This window comes from Sphaeramia orbicularis, chromosome 10 (genome assembly GCF_902148855.1).
Source record: "Sphaeramia orbicularis chromosome 10, fSphaOr1.1, whole genome shotgun sequence".
Taxonomy (NCBI): Eukaryota; Metazoa; Chordata; class Actinopteri; order Kurtiformes; family Apogonidae; genus Sphaeramia; species Sphaeramia orbicularis.
The window spans coordinates 29,346,360-29,374,229 of NC_043966.1; the positions used below are offsets into that span (position 1 = coordinate 29,346,360).

At 36.3% G+C, this 27,870-nt stretch overlaps 3 protein-coding genes across 4 annotated transcripts; all 3 read left to right on the forward strand.

The window, feature by feature from the left end:
• Positions 1-1,368: 1,368 nt before the first annotated feature.
• Positions 1,369-8,249, forward strand: LOC115426617 (uncharacterized). 2 transcript variants are annotated; one of them, XM_030144727.1, is made up of 9 exons: positions 1,369-1,590; positions 3,483-3,622; positions 5,064-5,202; positions 5,297-5,560; positions 5,636-5,914; positions 6,096-6,253; positions 6,325-6,417; positions 6,509-6,553; positions 7,132-8,249. In XM_030144727.1, the coding sequence occupies exons 1-9, from the start codon at positions 1,527-1,529 to the stop codon at positions 7,309-7,311; spliced, it is 1,362 nt and encodes a 453-aa protein (XP_030000587.1). In that variant the 5' UTR covers positions 1,369-1,526; the 3' UTR covers positions 7,312-8,249. The 2 variants fall into 2 exon arrangements, with proteins under 2 accessions (XP_030000587.1, XP_030000588.1); XM_030144728.1 differs by having other exon boundaries at positions 5,342-5,560.
• Positions 8,250-10,784: 2,535 nt separating this feature from the next.
• Positions 10,785-18,467, forward strand: LOC115426618 (uncharacterized). Its single transcript, XM_030144729.1, has 9 exons — positions 10,785-10,901; positions 11,009-11,051; positions 11,421-11,560; positions 11,701-11,839; positions 11,937-12,200; positions 12,286-12,567; positions 14,740-14,900; positions 14,971-15,093; positions 16,305-18,467. The coding sequence occupies exons 2-9, from the start codon at positions 11,012-11,014 to the stop codon at positions 16,482-16,484; spliced, it is 1,329 nt and encodes a 442-aa protein (XP_030000589.1). The 5' UTR covers positions 10,785-10,901; positions 11,009-11,011; the 3' UTR covers positions 16,485-18,467.
• A 1,668-nt stretch (positions 18,468-20,135) lies between these two features.
• On the forward strand, positions 20,136-26,850 carry LOC115427745 (uncharacterized). Its single transcript, XM_030146455.1, has 9 exons — positions 20,136-20,185; positions 20,293-20,335; positions 22,032-22,171; positions 22,360-22,498; positions 22,573-22,839; positions 22,925-23,221; positions 23,430-23,617; positions 23,696-23,791; positions 26,301-26,850. The coding sequence occupies exons 2-9, from the start codon at positions 20,296-20,298 to the stop codon at positions 26,559-26,561; spliced, it is 1,428 nt and encodes a 475-aa protein (XP_030002315.1). The 5' UTR covers positions 20,136-20,185; positions 20,293-20,295; the 3' UTR covers positions 26,562-26,850.
• The last annotated feature ends 1,020 nt before the right edge of the window (positions 26,851-27,870 follow it).

The window sequence follows — 27,870 nt, forward strand, 5'->3', positions numbered from 1 at the left end:
TAGAAACAAAGCTGTGTCATCTGCTAGCTGTGTTATACGTATTTCTTTTTGAAATATACTGTAGATAAGCCTTTCATAGTAGTGCTATTTAGAATCATTAATGAAAGGAATTCAGCAGCAATTAAAAAAAAGAAAAGGTGAAATTGGACAGCCTTGATGGACTGATCTTTCAACAGGAAATCTTTTGGAAGTGTTTGGATATAGTAATATATTGCTATATCCAATAGCTTTGGATAACATTTTAACAACTGAGATGAAGTAATCTCCAAATCCTGTCATATCTAGGCCTTTATAAATAAAGGGATGTTCCACTGTATCAAATGCTTTAAAAAAGTCAAGAAATACAATTATTGCATCTGATTCTACATGTTCTGAGTAATCAATCAAATCTAGGATTAATCTTATGTTATTGCTTATATGACGGTTTGTCATAAATCCTGTTTGGGTTTCATTAATAATTTCTCCAAGACCGTTTTTGAGACACCTGGCGAATACTAATGCAAACAGTTTGTAGTCAGTATTTAGAAGAGTAATGGGTCTCCAGTCTTCTACAAAGAGGGGGTCTTTATTTGGTTTTAGAATCAAGTTAATTAATCCTTGCTTCATTGTAGTTGACATTTCTTTGTTTTTAATGCATTCTTTATACATATTTATAAGGGGAGTTTCAGTAACATTCCCAAAAAAAGAGTAGAACTCAGCAGATAAACCATCTATCCCAGGGGATTTACCATGTTTCATACAGGGGTTGGACAAAATAATGGAAACACCTTCACCTCAAGATGATAATGCCCCAATCCATACAGCTAGAATTGTTAAAGAATGGCATGAGGAACATTCTAATGAAGTTGAGCATCTCGTATGGCCGGCACAGTCCCCAGACCTCAACATTATTGAGCATTTATGGTCAGTTTTAGAGATTCAAGTAAGACGTCGATTTCCACCGCCATCGTCTCTATTCTAACTGAAGAATGGCTTAAAATTCCTTTGGAAACAATTCACAAGTTGTATGAATCAATACCTCGGAGAATTGAGGCTGTCATTGCCGCAAAAGGCGGACCTACACCATATTAAATTATATTTTGTTGATTTTTTAAGGTGTTTCCATTATTTTGTCCAACCCCTGTATGTTTTAACGCTTCAACCATCTCAGTGTTTGAGATAGGTTCATCACATTTTTTTTTAATTGAGGTGATATAGTAGGGACAAACTGTTTGATATTGTCTAAGAAATTATCACAATGATTTGAGTCAAAGTTGGAATTGCCAACGCTGTCGCAATGCTGTGCGCAGAACTGCGCAGTGTGCGCACATATGACGCAGCCGTTGAGCTTGGTAAAGGAAGCCACGCCCATTCACTCAGGTCTGGGAACGGATCGGGTTGTGAGAGGCAGACACAACTAGAAAAAAAACAAACTTAGCCCTGCAGAAGAAGGAAACTGTACTTCTTCGACAGTGCGTAGACATTATCTGTTTGATCATATCTTCTTTCTGTGAGCTTAAACTGCACAGAAACTAAACAAACCAACCATGAGTGGGTTCTCTCTCCAGGACATGACCCTCCTCTGCCTGACTTTGGCTTCGCTCTGTTTTTGTAAGTATCTGCACTGGAGTTTAGTAACATTTACCCCGGCTCTGTACAAGACAAACACCAAAAAAAAAACTAATTTTGTTGTTTCATCGACTGGATAATACTGTTTGTTTCGATATGAAGAAATGCGCACAATGTAAGGAGAAGTGTAGATTTTCAGTGTCAGATCCAGAAAAAACTGAAGGAGGTGCAGGAGAAAGGTGGGACCAGGGTCAGAGCACAAGGGGGTGAAGAGGAAAACATTAACATTAGAAGTGCTTCAAATTGTAATTAAAAAAAAAAAAAAAAAATCATCATACACTTATAAAATGAATACAATTTAACCCTTTCATGCATGAATTATGAGAACCTTAATCAGGATCCCCCCCCCGTTTTTATTCCTCTTTAGTTATGAAAAAACAAACAAACAATGTGCTTGAAAATTTTCTTATGAACCTATTTTTCATGGAGTTACAAAAATGTCCACTCAGCTGGACCCCATGTGTTTAATATTTGAAGCAAAGAAAAATGTATTTACTGATGTATTGTGTGAAAACTATGAATTAAAACACTTCTAATGCTGCTAATCTGTTGTTTTCTCACATTTTAACATACTATAATACTAGTTATCACTCATTTCATGGAGATAATATGCAAAAAAACAAAAAAAAAAACAAAACCTTTTGTTAATGACAGTCTAATAACAATAACAAACAGTTGATTTACACTCAAACATGTTACTGCAGATCAGGTTTATCAAGAACAGCAAAGTTACAGAAAGTATGAATTGCAGTGTATGAGATCATGCATAAGCGTCCACTCTGTTGGCTGATATGGAACTAAAACAACAAAATCCATGAATATATCCTCCTGAGACCCAGTAAGTAAACATTTTTGCCATTTTACATTCAATAATTGCCTTAATTGGAAACAGCATGATGCAACAGTTTTATATCTACAATGTCCTTTTCAGTGGACATGTATTTATTTTTTAAGTAAAGATGTGGAACTCTTGTCCACTACAGAAGACAAGGATGCATTGCTGGGTCTCAGGAGGATATAAGAGAACATCTTTGAATAGCTGTCCACTGTAGTGACCACGATGCATGAAAGGGTTACCCTCACTAATGTGACCACTTCATGAGCTAAAGCAGAGTTGGTTTTAATAAGGTTGTCCTCATTTATGGCATTGAATTCCATTACATTCCAAATAATTTAAAATGAGAAACAATAGGATACAGTAGAGGTGTAGGCCTCTGTTTGACAACTATGTGGGATTCACTCAATCACTGGCTGTTTTTTGCCAAATCCAAGATATTTAATCTTCTGTCCATGCAGTTATATAGTTTAGACTGTATAATAATACATCATATACCTTCTGTGACTGCCTGTTTGTTTTTCATGCAGACCAAATACTGCTTTAACAGACAGTTGTTTCTTTGTGATTAGACTTTAATCTAATTTAGATTTAACTCCCTTTACCATATAGACTGTCATCATAAATGGTAACGTACGCAGTAGACACCCCCTCTAATTACAAGAGACAGGAGAGGCATTGTATTTTTCATCATAAGGGCAGGAAATTCATGATTATCTCTTTTTAGTGGGAGTTATTTGTCACTCGTTTGTGACTAGAGCAGATGAAATATTTGGAAGAAAATTAGGCTATATTACCTCTTCTCACGAAATGATTGTAATAATGGGATTTATTCTTGACAGATAAAATATAACTGGGACTCAGTATGTAATCACTGCACCAAAGGTGATTCCTGATGTGTATAAAAAAAAAAAAGGAAATAAAAATGGAATAAAAAGAGGAAGGTGTCTTAAAACAACATCATTCCAGCTTTATGGGCAACAGTGTAGTGCAAATTCATCTCTGTATCTCCTATCCATTTATGTTTCTCTGATTCAAGGTTTGTCATCTGCGGAGGAACAGTGCTATGGCAGCACTTATCGGTTGCCATTTACATATACACCACGTCTTTTCTTTGGGCAGTTGTTCTTCACTCCATCTAATGGAGGAGACAAAAGGCTAGTATTACAGAACAAGAAGGTGAGCTGTTTCTGGTGTTATGATGTACAGTGGTGGAACAACTTTTTTGGGCATCCTCGAAATTTTACACAGTGTCAAATATTGTCATGAAATATTTGTGGAAAAATCGATTCTGCAAGTCCTCCCCACAGCCATCAGGCTTTATAACAGTTCCCAGTAAATGGCCCCCACATCACACCATGTGTATCTGCAAATACATTGTAAATATATATATATATATAGTATTTAAATTTAAATCTAAGTTTATATAAATACTTCTTTTTCTCTTTATACTTTATGTTTCACAGGTGTATATTTTCTGTTTTCTGTCTTTCCTGCACTTTATTTTTGTACTTTCTGCTGTCAACTAAGAAATTACCCCATAATGGGATCAACAAAGTCTATCTTAGCTTATCTTCTCTTAGCTTAGCTTAAAAGGCTGTGGTTGCATCACACAAACATAAACAAATGCAAAGACTTTTTTTGTTTATTGTGAAGAAGAAGAAATAATGAAACTAACTTCTTGAGAGTTTCAACATGTCATTTCTTGGATGTGTTTCATTTTCTTGCTAAAACATCCAGTTGTGATGTCTACAGAACATTGGACGTACAGAACAGAGCATGTGGGTTTGGAGAAGGGTCCAGTACGTACAGTACTTATAATACTCATAGTTCAATAATTTAAAGGAGTGATATTTTGCTTTTTTTAAAAATGGAATTATGCATTTTAAAACATTTCCCTGTGGTCTACATAAACTGTAAGTGCCATGCTTGGGTCTGAATTCTTCATTAATTCAACTCCACAGGTCCATCTTCAACCCTATTTCTGACTAATTACACCAGAAAGGTCATTTTGAGCGCTGGCCCTTTAAACGTGAATGAGCCACTTCCCGCCCCACCCCCTCCAGGTTGTTGACCATGCTGCTCTGTCCCATTCAGCCACTTGTGTTCATTAATACAACCAACAACTGAACATTTTAGGTAATTAGCTTGAAGTTTGGACATATTTTCAGTTTTTGCTACAACCGCTGCTGCTGACAAACAGTTATGGCATACTTGGAGAAATGTTATATGTGCAAATGTCATGACGTAACTAGTTATAAAACGTAACAAATGAAACAGGAATTAAAACAGGTTCTAGAAATCCACTCAGTTTTTTCCGAAATGAATATAAAGGTAGCTTTGCAGCACCTAGAGGGTTGAAATTCAAACTTTTGGAACTATTAGGGTCCAAATACACAAATAAATGTACCAACGACTAATAAATGTGGGTTTAGCAAATATGATCCCTTTAAGAGTAATTCTTAATGCAATATATCACAAATTCATGGGATGTCCAAAATAATTTTTCCACCACAGTATACTATTACCAGTCAGTCTATGTATGTGTTGTACCAGGCAGTAAAATACATACAGTCGCTACAGTTCAGTTTTATGGAAAATAGACTGTTCATCTTTCCAGCTGCAGGACCCACGCTTCACAGAGAGAGCTGGTTCAGGGCTTCTTATGAAAGACCTGACAGAACAAGATGATGGAGTTTTTTCTGTATCTCTCAATGATGATGGGAGGCTGATGAATGTCATCACTTTGGAGGTCAAAGGTGACACCTTACACTGAGCTTATTATTAAATTTCACAATTAGGCTTAAATACAAACGTCTGTCTTTATATCTTTTTTTTTTTTTGCTTTTTTAGATTGTAAAGATACAGAAACAAAATATTACGGGGGTGTCTTTTCAGTGCGCATTCCTGAAAGGCCTGCCTTTCTTGAGTTCACTCCCTCTGAAAACCTGGCCCTGGTGACAGTCATCTGGAATTACACCAATCTGGTACGAAGCAGGGGATCACTGAACGGAAACTACTGGGACTTAAATGACATCACACAGGAAGACAGCGGCTACTACAAGTTCAGGGGGAAAGACAACAAACTGCTGGCTTGGAAGAGACTGGAAGTAATAGGTAATGATGGTAGCTGCTTGTAGACATTTTAGATTTATGCTGATTAAAAGTTCTTATTCTCTTTATCTCACACAGAGTATGAGAGACATCATGTACGAGATGAGGGCAAGGACATCTACATTACATATCCAGATCAGGGGGACATGTGGACCATTATATTTACGAGGGAAGAGAACCAGTATACTTTACTAAAAGGAGGAACTGACCAGATGTCAGGACCTTTTGGTGACAGACTGCAGTTTAACCCGGATACTATAATCATTGATCCACTACAGTATGAAGATTCTGGTACCTTTGAGTTCAGAGACAAGAAAGGCAACCTGGCTCAGCGTGTGGAGTTGGAGGTGAAGACAAGTGAGCATCAAAATTGAATCCTCTAATCTACTTCATATTATGCAGAGACACATAAAACCTCTTTGATACTGAAACACTTACATCTAAATATTTTGAAGAAATGGATTTAATTATTTGGACAGAATTAACATTAGTGCAATGATAAAATAACATCTTCATTTTTTTTTCTTTGCTCTTACAGGTTTTCCTGCCCCTTTGTATTATGTTATTATTGTTGGTAGCCTTTTTCTGGTGTTTGTCATCTGTTGTTGTGTGAAAAAGTGCTGCTGTAAAAAGAGCTCCTCTAAAAGAAACAACCCTGCTCCTCAGCCTGCAGCAGCACCTGCTGTATATTACCATGTAAGTATTTCAAATAAGCATTCAGCCACTTTTAATGAGCTTTTTATCTGAATATCAAGGTTTATTTGTAGGATACGACTCAACCTACAGGCCCTAGTCAGTCCACGGCCTCACCTGCTACAGTTTACTCTTACCAGCCTACATCTACCACTGATGGTCCACCGGTGAGTGGAACACATATATGTGCCTCTAATATTCACACCTGCTAAATGTACTTCTCTTCTCAGTGTTGACTTGTTTTTTTCCCCTTTGCAGACGTACAACCAAGTGAACGTCAGCGTGAACCCGCCTCGTCCTGAGGTGCATTACCATATGTTGATTTTGCTCTTAATACATGACATGTTGGGATATTTAGGTTTATTGACATTGGTAAAACTTAAGTGTCCTCTTTCAAGTCCATTTAATTCTCATGGCATGTAATGCAGGGAATACAACATGTCCATCAATGCTTGTGATGACACTTAAAGCCACTTCAGGCAGGTTTATAGCTACACTGCAGGTATTATCCATGTTCTCTCTCCAATGAACATATTGTATGCCCCTGCAATGGGCATGTAACATGTTCTATGTGAATGTATTGTAAGCTCTTCACAGGGGTTTACTGCTGAAGTGAAAGGTGACAATACGACTGTGAATTGTCGTCATGACAAATAAACCCCATAGTTAAAAGTGGGCTGCACCAGTTTGCAAACATTTCTAGCAGGCCAAACATTGAATCCAACCAACTGTAAGAAGTAATGGAAGGCATGGTAGGGACTACAGTAACTAGCTAAAAATGGGGGGTTAATTGCTGAAAAACTAGTACTAAAAGGATCCAGACTCATTTATTGTGTGTACTCTACCATCACACACTTTTTTCTGTCCATTACCTCCTCCAGGTTGCAGCTGCAGGAGGACAGGGAGCCACTCCACTTCTGTCAAACAGTTCTGATTTCATCTCCTCAGACTCAGATCCACGGTTCGACATGAAAGGAATTTCCTTTGCCTCTGCTCCTCCCCTCAACTCAGACACAACGATCTCTGATGTTTATACTTCAGATAAACTCAACTTTTTGTAAGCCCCACGCTGAAAATGATCTGTCAAGCAAAAATATTGTTTTAACATCCAGACTTAGATCAGTGTGTGTGATATGACATTCAGTTAAACTGCACATATTCAGTGGGATCAAACTGGTTTGATGCAGCACAGTATTAATACTTCTTACATGCTAAATCTGAATACTCTTGCTTATTGTTGATTTAACTTTTCTCAGAGTTGCTTTATTTTCAAAGCTGGGATGATGCTTATACAATCAACAAATGTGTGTTAAACTTGGGATGTTTTTACTTTGCATAATGTACACATGCCTATTATTACCTGCCAGTGATACCAGAAATAACAGACACATCAGTAATTTTACACCGAGAAAGCAGTTGTGTGCCTTCAGCAACCGAAGCCACTACATAAAAATCTACATTTAAAAAAATATTTGATATGTTTTTTTTCAAAACCCTTATGGTGTGCCTTTTTGTATATACATGCATTTGTGTTTTATACGTGCTTTTGAGAAATGTTGTTTTTGTTTAATACAGTTGTAAATCAGATACCTTGTTGAACTTCAGATTTTTTGCCATTTGGAGCAATTTTCAAAGCCCTCCTCAACTTTGAGGAGCTGAAATTAATGTCAGTTTATATTTGGTAAGTAATGAAGAAGTTTGTCTGTATCAGATGTAGAGATGGGCCGAAACTAAATGTCATGTACTGTTACTGAAAACCAATTGTCAAGTCAAAGACAGGTCTGACTATGAGAACTTTAAGTGTCAGGAAGCAAGGGCCTCACTGTGATGATGAAAATGTTGTCTCCTTACATAGTATCTGCAAAAATATGATAGGACATAGCATCAGATCTGTGTCTGTCTATTTAATTAATTATTTAACATAGCTAATTGTGAAAAATCAAGAACAAAGGAGAAATTTTGCCCTAATTCTAAAAACAGTCTGTGGCAAAAAGTCATTTAAAAAAATCTATTTCATCCCAAGAAGCATTTCTGCTTATTTTGACTATTAAAAAGTCAGAAAATATCCTGTGAATAAGTGCTTTTTTCCCCCAAATACTTTGAACTTTAAATATCTTGCAGTTATTTACAATTTTCTAAATCTTATTAGGTAAAGTGGTGGCCAAAATTATTACATCTGACAGATGTGCCTTAGAACATGATTTCAGATGATTGCTTTGAGTAAAACAAATATCAGATGAAGTGAGTCCTACTGTTTTTATCCACGTTCAACTTTAATATTTCCAGAATGAGTAGGATATGCCTTCTACGTTCAATAGAATCATACAGCTGTATCCTAAGACTCATCAGCAACATCAGTTTAACCACAAACACACCTGACAATTATTACACAAGTCATTTGGCTTCTTCTGTGAAGGAACATGTTTGTGTGAAATAGGCAAACTACATTTCTATGTTGTGGAGGCCATTTTCTGATTTACTCTTGTCCCATTCTACCAGTAGCAAATGTAAATGACGTTATGTTATTCTGAGGAGGAAGACTTTATAATCACGGAAGACATAAGTCTACCTCCAGGAATTTAAGCCACTACAGAACAACCAGCGAAAATTATTACATAGGTCATATGGTTCTGTCACATCCTTTTTGTGTGCCTATGAATTTTTATTTATGTGTATATGTGTGTTTTATGTCCTTTTGAGAAATATATTTCTTGTTTTGTACAATTTTACATGGAAACTATTGCATATCTTTTATTAAACTTTTATATTGCGCTGTGAATATACCTAATGAACATCTCAGTCTATATATCTCATGTTTTAACCAAACTCTGACCTGTCCTCAGTCCACACATCTGAATCTCAGACTAGTTTTACAGCTTCCAAACAACTTCACATCTCTCCTGTCATTTTAATCTGGGATCTACAGAACACCATCTAGTCCAGACTTGTCCACAGATATCCCTCATGTGTAGATCAGTGCTAATCAACCAGTTTTCAGGTGTTATGTGTCTTTTAATGGAATGAACTGCAAAGTCTACTCACACTTGTGAGATGTTAAAGTATTCATATCTGATGTAGTTTTCACCCCTTGGCCAACTTGTGGCTGAAGGGATATTGTAATGGTTTTGTTGATCTTTTGTCAACTAGAGCATTTTATTAAAACTCCCTTTATGTTTTAGCAACAACCCTGGGTACAACACAATGAAATAAATGACAATTGTGATATTTTGCATGCGACGCAAATGTTAGTCTACATTAGATGCAAAGATGTGTCACCAAACTTTGATATTTATTTGTAACATTGAAAAAAAAAAGCATTGTATTAAAGCCAAGTGAGAAGTTGTGGTGTTAATATATCAGACCTGTGCTTGATTGTAGAGGAGCATCTATTGTGGAGCTGGTTGTGGATCTGGTGGCTAAAAACATAACTAGACAATACCTGCAAAATTAATGTATCAAATGATGAATACTATTCCATGTACTGTACATTTAGGCTACTATTTTATATTAGAACGGCACTATGGAGTTTGTAGCCTTGTATCATTTTATACAACAAACACAAAACTGTAAATTTCACCCTATATCTCTACAAACATATTGTCATAGTTTATTAGGATACTAATATTAGGATACAGGTTACCTTAACCCTTTCATGCATGAATTGTGAGAACCTTAGTCAAGATTTTTTTCTTCAGTGTTTTTATGCCTCCTTAAGCATGAAAAAAACAATGCGATTGAGGTTTTTTTTTCTATGGAGTTACAAAAATATCCATGCCTTAAATTTTTGAAGTAAGGAAACGTGTTTAAAACCCAATATCAGAAAGTGATATGAAAGCAATGAAATGCTTTTAATGCTGCTAATCTGATGTCTTCTCACATTTTGACATATTCTAATGCCAGTAATTACTCACTTCATGGAGATAATATGGAAAAAAAACCTTCTTGTCTAACAAATAACAATTGATTTACACTTAAACATGTTACTGCAGATCAGGTTTATCAAGAACAGCAAAGTTATAGTAGTGGTCTGAATGTCAGTGTATGGGATGGTGCGTAAGTCCATGTGTTGGCTGATATGGAACTAAAACATCAAAACCCATGAATATACAAGAGAACAGCTGGAGAGGAACTGTCCACTGGAGTGACCTATGCATGAAAGGGTTAAATACCCTATTATTGACATTTCAGTTGAATTTTTTTTTTTTTTTTTTTTTTTTAACAGAGGAAATCATGAGCGCTTTGGAAAACGGTAAAATTGCAGATTAATATATATCTGTACATACGTGTTGATAAACTTAAATATTACAATTTATTCATTGAAGTAACATAGGCAGTAAATATGAATAGCGTGGAAAAAAGAAGAAAAACATAAATAAGATACATTTGGGGAAAACGTTTTGACAGTTCTAAAACTTTTCTTTTTTCATGTTGTCTTAACAAAAAGAAAAAAGATTGATTTGATTCCATGGCTTGATCCGCAAAACGTATGCAATGTCATGCGCGGTATTTGCGCATTTTGCGCACGCCAAACGCAGTAGTCAGACTCAAAGTACGAGTAGTACAGTTGGAGCCTCACCCAGGAATGTTTACTGTCACACAGGCCGAGTGGTAATAGACAACAGACGGACAAGTAACATTTGTGTATTTTACAGTGAGTAAACTTTGTGTGTGTTTTGTTCAGAGTGGGAATGATCCGCTTTTCCCTTGTTTCTGTCCTGTGGATGATGTAACACAATGCTTCATACCTTCTCTCTGCAGGACATGTTGCTCCTCTGCCTCAGTCTGTCCTTGTTCTGTGTTTGTAAGTATTTGTTCATGCAGTGCACATTTACTTTACTGTAGATATAATGGAATGTAAGATGGCATTTAAAGCTGGAGTGTTTGATAGAAGAGTGAAGGTAAAGCCCCATTAAACACATGACAGATAAGTGTTTGAACGTCATACTTTCAAAGGAAAACTCATTCTAACATGCTCTCATACCTCAGACATGAATCATCTCACATATGCCTGGATATTATTTAAATAGACCTCTCAGATTACAGTGTGGGCAAGACTTCATGTTGTATAAAACCTATTACAGTTTTGTACAGTTACCATATGTTTTCTATTTTCCATTAACTCATAATTCCTCATTCTCTCTCCTGTTCACTCGTATTTTTCTAATTAAAGGTTCATCAGTTGAAAGAAGTATGTGCTATGGCAGCCATTACACCTTGGACCTTGGATTTTATGGTGAAGATTTCCGTGGGTCTGTGTTCTTTACTCCAACCAATGGAGGGGTCAAACGGCTGGTGATGAAAAATGGGAAGGTGAGCTGATTTATACTGTTATCAAAAAGGAAATTATGTCCAAGCCCACTTCCTGTTCCCATCCATCAAGGAAAACCAGGTCTTGAATCAGAGTATGAATCTGCCCTGACTGAATGAATTTGTGTTGTTTGCATTTTCAGTCAATGGACCCTCGCTTCAGGACTAACTCTGATGGTGGACTTGTCATGTCAGGTTTAACAGAACAAGATAATGGGAATTTTTCTGTCATTTTGAATAGTGGTAGCCAGCCAAATCATTTGACTACCTTGCTTGTTTCAGGTGAGAACAGCAGTATTTTAAGTCTCAATTAAATCTGAAAACTTCTGTAGAAGGAGGTAACACATTGCCCTTGTATGCTCTGTATTTGCTTTTTCAGATTGTACTGACACAGAAACAAACTATTGTGGAAATGTCTTCTCATTGCGTGTTCCTAGAGGAGCTGAATTTCTGGAGTTCACTCCTGACAAAAAACTGGAACAGGTGACAGTCGTCTGGAATCGCACTGATCCTAATGGAGGCAGAGGATCAGTGACTGGATCCTACTGGGAGATAACCAACATCACTCAGGAAGACAGTGGCTACTACAAATTCAGGGGGAAACACAACAGATTGGTGACTTGGAAGAGGCTGTCAGTAAAGGGTGAAGATAGAAGCTGCATGTAAACTTTTTATATTTCTGTCTTTCTGATTAACATTCTTACGTTGTGTTCTGTGTGCTCTGACAGAGAATGAGAAAGTTCATTATCTACAAGAGGGTGAGTCTCTCCAGATGGAATGTCCCGCAAAAATGTGGACCGTAACATTTGAACCTCTGAAGGTGATGGGCCACCATGCACCGATGGAAATAAGACTCAGGAGATTCGATACTGGAAGCTTTAAAGACAGAATGGAATTTCGCGGCGATGCGATCGTTGTTGATCCTGTAAAAGCTGAAGATTCTGGTGTCTTTAAGTTTAGAGATGTGAAAGGAAACCTGATCCAGCGCGTGGATGTGAATGTGACCATGTGTGAGTTTTCACCATTAATCCTTTAAACTGCTTCATTTTATGCAGAAACACACAGAGCTTTTTTAATGTCACAATCCAAACTTCAAAAAAGCCAGGACATTATACAAAATGTAAATAAAAACAAAAGCACACATTTTATTGACAGCAGAACATAGAAGAAATGTCAGATGTTTAAAGTGAGAAAATGTTCCATTTTAAGGAAAAAAGAAAAGGTCATTTTAATTTGATGTCAAGACAAGGCTGCAAACGTCTGAGAACTTAGGAGAGCAGTTGCTGTAGTTTTGTGATATGTTAAATGTTGACAATTTTTGAAAAGTGTGAACTGCAGACAGACCAGTTGAGCACCAGGACTCTTCTACAACAGTTTGTATTCTGTTGTAACAGATGTAGTATGTGGTTTAGCATTATCGCACTAAAATATGTAATATAAATTATAAAATACTCAAGTTTTCATTACTCATTACGTAATTTTTTTAAGGCAACCGGTTACCTCAGATTTTTTAAGTAAACTCAACTTTTCCGGTCTTACAGTGTGGCAACAGTTGCAAGGCACTGTTGACACAGAGCACATTTCAGTATCATCCTTCTTGTAGCTGAAATAATTCCAGATAACTGAGGTTGCTTTTCTTTTTGGCACCAAGTCTTCGTTTTGGCTGATTTTCTCTTGTTCATTGCTCATTTTTCAATGTTGTTATCAGCGACTCACTCCATGTGCAGGGGGTGGTCTGCTACGGCAAACTGATTAAGAACAGTTGTGATTGGTGGATCGCTGTGCACAGTGTGTCAGGTACCCAGGTTGAAATTAGATAAGAACAAGTCGAGTTCATTTGCTTCTTACAGTGTAGGACCTGCAATGTGACTATTGTGCACACGTACATTGTGATGACAATGCTCAAACGATATATTGTGCAGCTCTAATACACATCCACAATCCCTCAGTAAATGACTCCTGAAATAAAGTATTTCTTCAAGTATAATTTGTTGTTATTCCCTCACTTGAGTATTGCATATAAGTCACAAACAAACTTGACAAAACTCATTCATTTCATCACAAAAACAAAAAAATCACAAAAAATTGCAGGGGTATGAATAATTTTGAGGACGACTGTCTATACCTGTCAGCACTGATGGTGTCTTTCAGATATTTCGGCTGCCCATTCCATGGGCACTAATGCACCTCCGTACCATCAGAGAAACAGGCTCTTGAGCGCTAACCATAAATTAGATGGTTCTTCTCCTCTTAAGTCCAGAGGACACAGTGTTCATGGCATCTAAGAAGAGTCTCAAATTTTGATCCATCTGTTCCCAGAACAGTTTTCCACTTTGCTTCAGTCTATTTCAAATGATTTTTGGCCAAGAGACAGGTTAACTGTTTTCAGATAATTATTTCTGGAAGTATTTCTGAGCTCATGCAGTGATTTCTTGTACAGAATCAGACCTTGTTTTAATGGAGTGCTGCTTGAGGGCCCAAAGATAACAGGCATCTAATATTGTGTCTTCACCTTGTCCTTTGTGATTTCTCCAGATTTTCTGAATCTTTTGATTATGTTATGTATTGTAGATGATGGGATATTCCAAGTCTTCACAATTTACACAGAGGAACATGATTCAGAAATTGTACAGCAATTCATAGATACAGTTTTGCATAGATTGGTGAACTTCTGCTGTTCTTTATATCTGAGAGACTCTGGCTCTTTTAGAGGCTGTTTTTATACCCAGTCGTGTTCCTAACCTGTTCCTCCAGCTGTTTCTTTTTAATAACACTTATTTCTCCTGTCGTCTTTCACCCCCTTTATGGCTCTTTAGACACATGTTACTGTCAAAATCAAAATTGCTTTATTTATATATAATAGGATTAAAATTAATAATTATATTTTAGTTTTTAGTTTTCTCAGTTCAAGCAGTTGATTTGTTTTCTGTGATCTATCTATAAAATATACTTTTATGAGTTTTGTAAATCATTATATGCTGTTCTTATTTGTATTTTGCAAAGCATCCTTTTTGGAGTTGGGGTTATACTTGAAATGAAAAGTGGACATTTCTTTCTGTGCTTTAAAACACAAAAATTCAATATATTTGAGTTAGCCATTTATTTAAACAGCCAGAAATAACTTTCCAATTAACTGTATTTTACACTAGCACAATCCTTAAATTTACATTTGTGTCTTACAGATGAAATTCCGGTGTGGATGTATGCTCTTTTTGTTACTGGTGTTATCTTTGGGATGATTTTCTGCTGTTGTTGTATTAAAAAGTGTTGTTATAAAAAGAGCTCCTCTAAAAGAAACAACCCTGCTCCTCAGTCTGCAGCAGCACCTGATGTGTATTACCATGTAAGTATTTCAAATAAGCATTTACACCAACTCATGACCCCTTTATCTGAATATCATGGTTTAATTGCAGGCTGTGACTCAACCCACACATCCTAAATACTCTCGTACCTCACCTGCTCGGGTTTATTCTCACCAGCCAGTCACCCCCCCTCCCATCTACGCAGAACCTACTTCTACCTCTGGTGGTCCACCGGTGAGTGGAAAACATAGATCAACCTCTTACATTTACACTGTAGACAAAAGTGGCACAAATCAGATGTTTTCACTCAAATGCAATTTTCTATGACACTTGAATATACAAATCACATGGAATCTACTCTTTTCAGCTTTGATCCAGTCCACTTCCATATGTGGTCCTGAATCAGATACATGTCCAATGTTGTTGTGCCCTCAAGCTGAACAGACAGATCAGAATTAATGTGGCTTCTGTTTTGTAACTTTTATAACTTTAAAAGGAGAATTGTCACAGCTCTGCTCTGGAGGGTGTCACTCACATGATTTAAAGTAGTTGAAATACAACATGTACATGAAACCAGAAACATCATATATAGTCATTTAACATCAACAGGGAAGAATGAATATGCACAACTTTTAATGGAGTATTTTCACTGTGTATATTAGTACTTTTACTAAAGGAAATTATCTAAACATACTAACTCCACTGCTTTTGCGCATATATATATATATATATATATATATATATATATATATATATATATATATATATATATATATATATATATATATATATATACAAGCAGGAAATCAAAATTGAGTCTGAATTGATCATTAAGGCCGGTAGTATTCATGTGGCTTTACTTCCACCTGCTCAATATCCTTTTTTTTAATTCCTTTTCCACTTATACAACCCTGTGAATATCAGTATAAACCCACCTCATCTTGAGGTACATTAACATATACAGATTTCTCTCTAAATACATGACATGTGGGGTCATTAAAGTCTGTAGGCACCAGTCAAATGATCTCAAAGTCTCCTTTAAGATTTTTTTTTATTTTATTTTTATTATTTCTTGCTACAATAGTCACTTTTATTTGAAATACCCCTGGTGAAAATCCTGAGTTTTCCTTTACGTTAGAATTGAAGGTGTGTAGTCAGCCTAGTAATTTACTGTGATATTGGGTTAGTGTAAATATTCAGTGTGGAGACTTTTTAAGGTAGGAGTAAGAGACATCCTGTGTCTAACAGTAAAACATTCGAGTATAAAAAAGGTTCGCATTGAGAATTTTTTCACGTTGGAAAAAGGTGAAAATGTTACATGTCTGGTGAGGATTTAACTAGACTAAATAATTCCTTGTTCTGTGATGTGATGTGTAAATCTTTCAGAGTTGTCCATTCACTGTATTATCACACATTTACCTGTTTCTGGTCTCTTCTCTCTCCAGGTTGCAGCTCCAGGAGGGCAGGGAACCACTCCACTTCCATCAAATCCATCTGATGTCATCTCCTCAAACTCTGGTCCACAGTTTGAGCTGAAAGGATTATACTTTTCCTCTGCTTCCCCTCTCAGCTCAGACAGTGCCATCACTGATGTTTATAGTTCAGATAAGCTCAACTTTTTGTAAGACTCATAATGACAATTGTGTTACAAACAAAATATCCGCCATACAGATTTTACACACAGCCAGACTTATGTAAGTGTGTATGATCTTTCTTTTAAAGTACACAAATGCAATGACATCAAAATGGTTTAAGGCAGCAAAGCTTAATACTTTTTACCTCACAGCTCTAGATACTCTGGTTTCTACAAATAATAGGGGCATTGTCACAGATATGATTTAGGAGTGGCTATATATATAAAAGAGCAAATATGTACGTGTTAAATTTGGGTTAAAGAAGGTGTGGGTTAAAAAAGTAGAATGCAGTTTCTACTAATGTTCACCCAGTGAAACATTCATACATTTTAAATCCATTGGACATAAGCCTTAGAATATTGCATAATATTAAATAAATATGATTAATAATACAGAAATATCACACTTCTGAAAACTAGGTTCATTTATGAAGTCAGTACTTGGTCAGGGCTCCTTTTGAACAAATGCCTGCAGTGTGGAGGCGATCATTCTGTGGTTCTGCTGAGGTGTTATGGAAGGCCCTCAGCTCTGATCTGGATTGTTGGTCTGGTGTTTCATCTTCATCTTGATAATACCACATGTGGTTCATTTCAGATGAGTTGGAGGGTCAGTCAAGCACAGTAATACTACAGTCAGAAGACCAGTTTTGAATAGTTTTGGTTCTATCAGCAGATGTTTAGTCCTGCTGAATAAGGAAATCGACATCTCCAAAAGTCTGTTAGCAAACAGAAGCATGAAGTGCTACAAAACTTCACTGTGGACCGACACCAGAAGATGACATGCCACCCCAAATTATTACTCACTGTGGAAACTTCACTCTGAACATATTATAATGTGGATTCTTTGCCTGTCCACTCTTGCTCCAGACTCAGAGATATTGATTTCCAAATGAAATGCAAAATGTACTTTCATGTGAAAAGAGCTTCGCCAAGTGCTTGAAACATCCTTGCTTGATGATCTCAAGGGTGCAGTCATCCCTGTTGTCCTTACACTTTACCCTACCTTGCTTTTCCCTTCTAGTCCGCTGTTCATGAATATGCTTTAATACAGCACTTTGTGTGCAGCCAGCTGTTTCAGTACTGATCTTCTGAGGTATTGCTACATTGAGAACAAAAAGTGAGGACTGAAAATAGTAACTTTATACTCATCAATGCAAGTTGACCAGGAATTAAAGCCACTACAGAACAACAGCTAAGCTTATTCTTACAGACATATTTTATATGGGTTTTTCCAAATCCTATTTGTGTGCCAGTGGATTTTTATATACGTGTGTATTTGTGTGTGTTATATCATTTTGATATATATATGTATATTTTCCTAAAAATATAAATCTTACTCATGGAAGCTGTTACATGATCTTTATTAGAGTTTTGCATAAGCTGTTAGCAATGTATATGAATAACATGAAAATGACTAATCTACACTTTAGGTCACATGGCCCAGTTTTCACTCAAACCTTGACCCTAGTTGTGTACTTAACACTCATACACTCCAGCAGTTAAATCCACTATACCGCAGTGAATTACATACTGTTATTGTATCTATCTCACAGTCATTTGGATTTCCTGTTTATAAGAAATAACCGTCTCATGTTATTCATTTACAAAGGGCTGTTGGTGAAACTTCCACACAACCTCTCATCTCTCCTGTCATTTTAATCTGGGATCCACAGGACACAATAGAGTCATGACCTAAGTTTAACCGTAGATATCCCTCATGTCTGGATCAGTTTTAAAGTGTTAGTATCTAATGTAGTTAATGATTGTTACTGATTTGATGTAGTTGTCCATGGTGCTGATTCTTACGGCCAGTGCTTTTGTGAATGTTTCTTGTTCTAAGGTCTCTTCTGTAAAAGAGTTTTTATTTTTTTTGATACTACTGATCTTTTGTCAACTGGAGCATTTTATTTAAACCCTCCTTGTCTTTGAGAAAGAGCCCTGGACATAGCATCAATAAATAAATGACAAGTTTGGATGTTTAAGTTTGAGATGTTTATATAATGTTATGGACTGTCTCACTGACCATAATAAATAAAAGGAGTGCATGCAAGGAATAATCTAAAAAGAAATGTTTATTCAACAGAAGACAACTGAGGGAGCCATCCTGCCTAGATAAAGTAGCAAAACACCAAACTAAAACTTCCAAGAATAAATAAATAAATAAAAGTTAATTCATTTGTAATAACTTGTTGAAACATTTATCTACTTGTATTAAAGTCCAGTGAGAAGCTGCAGTGTTGTACTATCTGGCCTAAGCCTGTCTCTGTAGGAGAGTCTGGTGAGGAGGTGGTTGGAGTCAATACTTTTATTAGATTACAGTTACCTGTGCAAATGCTTTATTTTGGTTTATCTATGGAGCTGGTACTGAATCAATCCTTTGATTGTCATCAATTGATATATATACACCATTGGCCATAAAGTTAGAATGATTTTGTTTTCAGACACATTCCTCCAAAGTCAGAATAATTTTGTTTTCTGACACATTCCTTTTTTTTTTTTTTTTTTTTTTTACTCCTATTTACAGTATTCACATCAGTAATCACCTTTGTCCAAGTGCAATGATCACATACTGAGCCACATGTACAGCATCATTTCATGAGAAGATGTCAAATGTTATACTCAAACTATCCTTAAACAAAAATATGAATAACGTGAACACCCATGAAAAACCACAATTTTCTTAAGAAAAATAAGTGCAATTTTAATAATCTCATTTTGACGGCGTCATGTTATTTATAACAACAAATACATTTAAAAAGTAATAAATGAAATATTTCTTTACATTTGGCTTAAGATAGTTCAAAGAAGTTAATAGTGCAAAGAAAATTAGTTAAGTGAACAAATGATTTTCAGTAAAGACTAATGATCATTTATGGTAATTCAACTCAGCCTGTTTAGTTTTACCATGTGTAAAAACTAAAGTGGTTGAAGGCAACGTGTTTCCATGCAAATTTCAAATAAACTCAGCTAATTTGGGTTACAGTGTCCAAAGGCACAAAACATTTAGTAAAATGCATCTGGAGCTGAAATAATAGCATTTAGCTTTATGATCAGTACATAGATTTTTCAACTTCGCAAATTCATCTTGTGGGACAAACTGAACCATTTGGAGGGCCGGTTTTGGCCCACGGACCGTATGTTTGACAACCCCTGAAATAAACTAAGATTACTTGATTACATCTAATTGCACTTTGCACACATGGGCATGGAGCGACGCTTTTCATTTAGCGGCATTTTAAAAGGACCTGCGCAGAGGATTGTGGGTACATAAACAGCATCCGCAGATCCACAGATGCGTCCTTGAAAATTCTCTAAAGTGAAGAATCAGCCTTTGAAAGCCTCCTAGACACTGGAACCATAAATACAGGACAGTTTCAACACGTCCTGTGTGTCTCTGAGGCTTGAAGACGCAGGTTTGTGTGAATGGATCCTTTAAGGATGCTGCAGGACTGGCAGGAACCCCCTCAGACACACCCAGATGATCACTGGGACAGAAGAAGCCTCGCCCCTCCCAGCATGTTATGTTTTTCTTTCTCCGGAAGTAGTCCTTATAATTAGATTAGAATGTTCTATTCGACGGAAACATAACAATAACATAGAAGCTGCATCCTACCATGACGCACCAGTAGCAGAACTAGCAGAACTCTAATGTCCATCATCTGATCTGCAGAAGGAGTCCGTTATTCTCTGACAGTGAGGTGACTATGGCTCTGCTTTATCTGGGCTGTGATTGATGCATTGTCCTTTTTTTTAATTGAACTGCTGAGAAACATTGTGTTTGTTTCCTTTCCCCTCCTCAGGTCATGTTATCCCTCTGCCTGATGGTGTTCCCTGTCTTTATTTGTAAGTATTTGAATATCTAAATTAAATTAACCCGTAAAGACCCAGTGCTACTTTTGTGGTATTTCCCAAATGAATTTTTCTTTTTATTTAACCCTTTCATGCATACTGGTCACTACAGTGGACAGCTATTCTATAGCTGTTCTCTTGTATATTCATGGATTTTGTTGATCTTTTTATTTATTTTTATTTTTTTTTATACACATATCTTTATTAAAGTTTTAAGACACTGTATATCTTTTCTGACATGTATTGATAACATTATGTAGATCTCTCCTGGGCACAAACCCCCAGAGTCACAAGCCCTCCCCATAGTTTTCACATAGTGTATCAGTAAATACATGTTTCTGTGCATCAAAAATTAAATGTGTGGTGTCCAGCTGAGTGGACATTTTTGTAACTTAATGAAAAATAGGTTCATAAGATTTTTTTTTTTTCATTATGTTTTTTTTTTTTTTTTTTTTTTTTTTTTACATATTTTTGAATTTTTAAAATTATTTTAATTTAATTAATTAATTAATTAATTAATTAATTTATTTATTTTTCAGAGGAAATTTTTCAATCGCATTGTTTTTTTCATGCCTAAAGAGGAATAAAAACACTCAGGAAAAAATTTTGATTAAGGTTCTCATAATTCGAGCATGAAAGGGTTAATCTTCCTTAAGTGATTTATCACCATTTATTATAATATTATCCTTTCCATTTTGCATTTTTTTCAGGTATTTTCCCATATTTATTTTATTGATTATATACTTCAGTCATCATGCTGAGATTACGTTTGAAGGTTATTGTATCAAAAACAGAGAAAACTTGAGAAAAAGTGACTTTTTCAGTAAAATCTCTCATTAACTGAACATAAACCAAGCGTCTCCATCCACTGTCATTGATCCAACTCCATGGGTTTAGTGAATCAATGTTGTAGAAGATGACGGTGTTTCCACATTCACTACGGAGCCTCTGAACGTCCAAATGGGTCATATCTGATGACCATGAAAAGACGACAAACTGGATTTTACACTAATTATTTACATGTATTGATAGGATTAGTGGCTCTAAGGTTATTAAACATTTAGATCAGTAGATGCTTTTGGTCTCTGGTGTATATTTGGGTCTTTGTGGGTTAAATTCAGTGTACTTTTACAATATTAATTTAACTTGAACTTTATTCAGCTCTGTAAAACAAGCACAAAAATGTCAAATATCCAGACTATCAAATTGTTTTCTTTGCAACCAGATATTCTCACCTTCTTATAATAATTGCCTATTTTTTTGACCAAAAGAACAAAGAAAAAAACCCTAAAAATCATCTCCTCGTGATGCTGGCTACCACTGGTAAAACTGCTTACATTCTCACTTGAATGGATGATGCGATTCTGTGCTGTAAAATAATTGCAGATGTCTAAAGTGTGACTTAGGCCTGGATACATTATTTGTATTTCTTGAAAAATCTAAAAAAAAAAAAACCAAAACAAACACTTAGGCAATTAGGAAAGTGATGATATGCAGTGTTTTCTAATGGTAGTTTTCCTAGTTCTGCAGCAGTTGTTCATTAAAAGAACAGAAAAGTTAGGATTAAACATGTTTTTGTGGGAATTATGTGTCAATTTAATTTTTATCTGGACTAAATAAATAATATATATCCACCCTACCTTAATCATTCTTCTCTATCTCTTCTTCACTTGTACCTCCCTGTTTAAAGGTTTGTCTTCTGCTGATGAAAAGGTGTGCTATGGCGGTACTTATGTCTTGCCTCGTGAACATGTACATGTTTATAATCAGAAGGTTGTCTTTGTTCCAAGTAACGGAGGAGCCACAAAAGTGGTAAAAGGTAAAGGGGAGGTGAGCAGCTACTGGTGCAATTGTCTGTATTGTCTATTATATTATATTGTTTTATCGTTATTATACTTTATTATATCGTCTATATTTTGTCTACCTATTCTATATTTGTCTGCTTGCAAATCATGTAAATCTCTTGACTGACAAAGTTAATCTGTCTTGAATTAATGAATTTGTGTTCACATATTAAGGTAATGGACCCTCGCTTCAGGCTGACCCTTGGGGGTGGAGTAGAGATGCAAGATTTGACAGAACAAGATAATGGAGAATTTTTCATGAAATTTGGTTTTACTGATGCTCTGATTAGTATCGTCACCCTGAGGATAATAGGTAAGATCTTTACACTGTGTTGACTATTTAAATGCTGTATATTGTACTTATAATTTCTGTATTTGCTTTTTCAGATTGTCACGAAGCCACAACTAGGGACTATGGGAGTAGCTTCACGTTGAATCTTCCTGGATTAGCTCAATACCTTGAGTTTACTCCTGCTGAAAAACTGGACCTGGTGACAGTCATCTGGAATCGCACCGATCCGAAGAGAGGCAGGGGATCAGTAAACAGATACTACAACTGGGAATTAACTGATGCCACTCAGGAAGACAATGGCTACTACAAGTTCAGGGGGAAATACAACAGATTGCTGGGTTGGGAGAAGCTGGTAGTAAAAGGTGATGATAGGAAGTGCATGTTTCCCTTTTAGATTCCTGTGTTTCCAATTAAACACTCTTATACTGTGATGTTTATCCCACACAGAGAAGCAAATAGATCTTCATCCACGTAGGGGCAAGCGACTCCTCATAAAATATCATCAGATTACTTCTATTTGGACCATCATCTTTGAACCTGTGGGGAAACCAGCAAGCCATACACTGATGAAAAAAGGCACTCCTCAATGGAATGAGGAACCGTTTGAAGGGAGACTTCATTTCATAAACAATGCAATCATCATTGAACCTGTACAATATCAAGACTCTGGCACCTTTGAATTCAGAGACAAGAAAGATAACCTGGTCCAGCGTGTGACAGTGGAGGTGAACATGGATTTCACAGGTGAGCATGAACCCATCATCCCATAAACTGGAGTCAATTTAATGCCGAATTACAGAAAACATAATTGAGGTTGTGTAAAATTAGGACCTGACATTTCCTTCTGTTTTTTAAATACATTTAATTACATATATTTAAGTAATAGTCAGAAATAATATTTTATTCAGTAGTTTCAAAGTCAATACTCGACATGTCTATTCTTCTCCAACAGAAGAAGCAGTTCCGCTGCCAGCAGTCTTTTTCTTTGTTGTCATTCCCAGTGGGGTGGTTGTCTGCTGTTGTTGTATTAAAAAGTGCTGTTGTAAAAAGAGCTCCCCTAAAAGGAACAGCCCTTCTCCTGAGACGACAGCAGCACCAACAGATGCTGTAGTCCCAGCAGCGCCCACTGTGTATCACCATGTAAGTATGCTGTATCAAATAAGGATTCAGACCAACTCTTTGTGACATTTTTATCTGAATATCATGGTTTATTTGCAGGGTTCGACTCAACCTACAGGCCGTGGTCGGTATAGTACCTCCCCAGTGCCCATGAACCTCCCTGTCTACAGAGAACCTACCTCTGGTGGTCCACTGGTGAGGAGAAAACAGATCTGTGACTCTTCTTTTTCTGAATATTATTAACCTGTTTTCCACCACGGTAACTTTTGTCATCTACACAGAATTTTGAAAAATCTTAGCACGTTTCCATCATAGTTCCCCAAGGAAAACACTTTCTCTCAATCCCATACAGAAGCTATGAGAAGTGGATGGACAGACATTGGCCTAAATGTAGATTCACCTGTGACAGCTTCAGTATTTCCATTAATTATATAAACTACAGCCTAATTTGTCTGGCTACGGAGTTTTAATAAGCCAAAAATGTTCCTATAATTATGTAACTCTAGAGTATCTGTATGAATCAGACTCTGCATGTTGGAGTTCAGTTGCTGGATTCACAAACAGTAACTGTTTGTTGTATGAGCTTGTATTTTGTCATTACTTTGTCAGTAGCCCCTTTTAGACAGCCCATCTGTTATGGGAATATTTGGCCTTTATTCTGGAACGACGTCTGTGTAAATGAAATGGTGGGATCATTCGGTCCCACCTTTATCGCGGCTTCGTAACGCCTGTGGAGGTAGTAACAGAGCCGTGATAAAGGTGGGATCATGATTCCGGAACGCTATGTAAAGGCAACACCTCTCATTCCGCAACCAAGATGTGATGTTTTGATGATATATTGCATGTGCGACTGCTGTGCCAGGGGGATTTAAAAATGACCGTAGGCTGTGTACAGTAAACAAACATATCAACGTGACCAGAAAAATGTCGAACTGGAGAGAGGCCGAGATCCGCAAACTGTTTTGACCTCAGGCGGAGGACTCTATCCATGCTAACATTTGTGGAACTGTAAAAAACGGGCCGACTCTGGAGAGGTTAGCAACACCGCTATGCTTGGTGTGTTTCCAACATGCAAGTTATACGTCACGCTACACACTGTGTTGCCTCACCACCCCTTTGATTCCGGAATGCAGGTCCGCTGTGTAAAAGTCCAGCCTGTAACTCCTTTGGCTTGGCTGTGGAAATCAGTCAATGGTGGAAAAAAGATGGGATCACCATCTCGCCTTTTTTCCTGGATCTCTGTGTAAAAGTGTCTATGACCTCTTAAGGAGCAAAACAATACATAATTCAAACTTTACCCTCCGATAGATCTGGATGATCTGGCCAGAAATTCATATGAATCACAATCTTCTCACTTCTTACAAAATGTTGGCAACTTTTCCTCAGTTTTGTGGGAACATAGGCTGTGTTTAATGACTTTGTGTTGCACTTTTGCATCACTTTGGAGCATATTATTGCAATGTTTTGACAATAGCTGATGAAGTAAACTGTCCACATTTTCCTAAATGTAGATACATCAGTGACAGCAGCAGTGTTTCCATTAATTACATAGAGTCTAATTTGTCTGGCTGGAGATATTTAATTAACCAAAATGTTCATACACATCTCCTACAGTTTTTACTACTAAATCAGACTCACTGCACCTTAGAGTTCAGAAATCAGACTCATGAACAGTAATTTTTCATTGTATGAAGTTGTATTTTGTTATTTTTGTCATTACTTATTCAGCAGTAAAACAATGTATTATGCAGGCCGTAGTCACTCTGCTACCTCACCTGCTCCAGTTTACTCCCACCAGCCACTGAAGCCCCATGTCTACAGACAACCAACATCTACATCACACCTGTTAAATGTATGTCTCCTCCCAGCACTAACTTGTGTTTTTTTTTTTACATGCACAAATACACATTTTCCTTTAAACATATTCTATTTTGGGTTAATAATGTCTACATGCACCAGGCAAGTGAGTTTTCTTTGTTTCTGACAACTTTAAAGGAACATTATAGGTTTTTAGACCTTTTGTTATTACTATTGTAGTTATATCAGTACCTTTATGTGATGATGCAGATCCCTTTCCCTCAGAAGTAAACTTTAGGAAGCTGGTGCACTTTGCCTGATATAGTAATTTAAATTTTTGCGTGATATCAATCAATTTTTATTTATATAGCACTTTTCCATACAATGAAATGTTGCACAAAGTGCTTTAATATGTGTAATATGTATGTGTTATATATCTGTAATATGTGTGAAGAAGATTCCTTACTCTGCTATAATTGCACTTTTTTGGGAAATCATCATAGCCAGAGATAAAAATTTGCTAATAAAATTTTTCTTTTTTGATCAAATGAATTGGAAAACAAATGAAAAAGAGCCGGTTTCTCAAGACATATGGTCAAGTGTTGTTAGATATACAGGTTTATGTACATTGATATGATACATCTGTACATCTTACATTAGAGGGAATCTAAAAAGTGAATGTATTCTAATGTACGGAAAGTGTTTTAAAGTAGAACTGGCAACACAGACAGTTTCTTTTGAGTAAAACCCTATCTCTCATTAATATTATATTTTGACCCAATACATTATCTTGGTTAAGTAGTTTTTACTTAATTTTTGTTGCCTCTGCCTTTCATGCATATTTCAGATTCATCCTCTCACTGTATCATCACACACACTTACCTTTTTTCTGTTCATTCCTGTCCAGGTTACAGCTCCAGGAGGTTCGGGGGCCACTCCATCTCTGTCAAAAGGCTCTAATTTCTTCTCCTCTGACTCTGATCCAAAGTTTGTGCTGGAACAGTCGTCCTTTGGTTCTGCTCCCCCTCTCGACTCGGACACAACCATTTCTGATGTGTACACTTCAGGTAAGTTGAGCTTATCTGGAATCCACACATCAGTAGAAGGAGAACACAGCACAGCCATCACTGATGTGTACACCTCAGATAAACTCAACTTTAAGTTTTAAATGAAATATCAGCTACACTGTTTTTACAGACACAGACTTAAGTCAGTGGGATTCTTTTTTAAATCCACATACACAACAGGATCAGAGTATTTTGAGGCAGCGCAGTATTAAATATTCTTTTTATTATCACATAACTCTATCTGCTCTAATTCCTAGAACTAATAAGAATGTGGTCCACAATTATAGCCCCGCCCATCTGTCTGTCTGAGATTTTTGCCCAACTGATTTCTCGAAGACTTTTCACCCAATTCCTTTTAAATTTGTATTGTGTTTGTATGTAATTTCCCAGTTTGGGATAAATAAAATCAATCAATCAATCAATCAATCAATCAATCAATCAATCTATCTATCTATCTATCTATCTATCTATCTATCTATCTATCTATCTATCTATCTATCTATCTATCTATCTATCTATCTATCTATCTATCTATCTATCTATCTATCTATCTATCTATCTATCTATCTATCTATCTATCTAAATTTGACCATGTGCAAAGTTAAATGGCTGAATTTAAGTTTTTGGATTTTTTTTAATGAATTTTTGAAAATTTTAAGTCAGAAAATTTGTCCAACCAATTTCTCAAAGACTATTTCATCTAATTCAGCAGACGAAGTGTGATCAGATTGAGAGTTAAGACTTGGGAAGAATAATGTTTGTCTTGGTTTGACTGAACTACCCAAAAGGGACAATAATTTATTTTAATGTAGTTTACAATGATCTTTGAATCAGTTAGCAGGAGGGGCTAAGGGTTGTTTGACGGGGTGGGGTATTAGTAAGTTCTGCTTACTTTTTCACTTATTTATTTACATTCTCAGGTTAGAGGAATAATGTTGGCTTAGAGTTACTCATATGTTAACAGCGAAGATTTAACAGTGATGATGTGTTTACAAACAGCAAATATATGCCTTTTAGATTTAGGTTCTGTGCATGATGTCCACATATTTTAATGTTTACTCAGCCTTGTTCATGCTGCTATTGGTTTAAAATGAGGAAGACGTTGAAACTCCTTTTTGTAGTCATAGGGGAACTTTTTTTGTTACAAAGGGCTCATACATGCTGCCACGGTACTTTCAACAAATGTTTGTAACTTCAGAAAACTGTGTAAATGACCTGCATATGCCTCAACGCCATCTGTGCCAACTGCTTTGTCAAATATTATGCCAACAAATTAGAACATGCATGAGTTTCTCAACCTGAAAATATACGATGATTTAATGAAATATCTAGGTTACAGATACAGCAAAAATAATTACAATTCCTGCAAGAAGCTTGGAGCAGACCTAAATTGGTGTGTGTGTGTGTGTG

Excerpts from the sequence above, each read along its gene's own strand:
- LOC115426618 (XM_030144729.1), top strand. The coding sequence starts at position 11,012 with ATGTTGCTCCTCTGCCTCAGTCTGTCCTTGTTCTGTGTTT. Across the intron at positions 11,561-11,700 it reads TGGTGATGAAAAATGGGAAG|TCAATGGACCCTCGCTTCAG; the intron begins GTGAGCTGATTT and ends TTGCATTTTCAG. Across the intron at positions 15,094-16,304 it reads CTACCTCTGGTGGTCCACCG|GTTGCAGCTCCAGGAGGGCA; the intron begins GTGAGTGGAAAA and ends TTCTCTCTCCAG.
- LOC115426617 (XM_030144727.1), top strand. The coding sequence starts at position 1,527 with ATGAGTGGGTTCTCTCTCCAGGACATGACCCTCCTCTGCCTGACTTTG. Across the intron at positions 3,623-5,063 it reads TAGTATTACAGAACAAGAAG|CTGCAGGACCCACGCTTCAC; the intron begins GTGAGCTGTTTC and ends TCATCTTTCCAG. Across the intron at positions 6,554-7,131 it reads TGAACCCGCCTCGTCCTGAG|GTTGCAGCTGCAGGAGGACA; the intron begins GTGCATTACCAT and ends TACCTCCTCCAG.
- LOC115427745 (XM_030146455.1), top strand. The coding sequence starts at position 20,296 with ATGTTATCCCTCTGCCTGATGGTGTTCCCTGTCTTTATTT. Across the intron at positions 22,499-22,572 it reads CGTCACCCTGAGGATAATAG|ATTGTCACGAAGCCACAACT; the intron begins GTAAGATCTTTA and ends TTGCTTTTTCAG. Across the intron at positions 22,840-22,924 it reads GGAGAAGCTGGTAGTAAAAG|AGAAGCAAATAGATCTTCAT; the intron begins GTGATGATAGGA and ends TATCCCACACAG.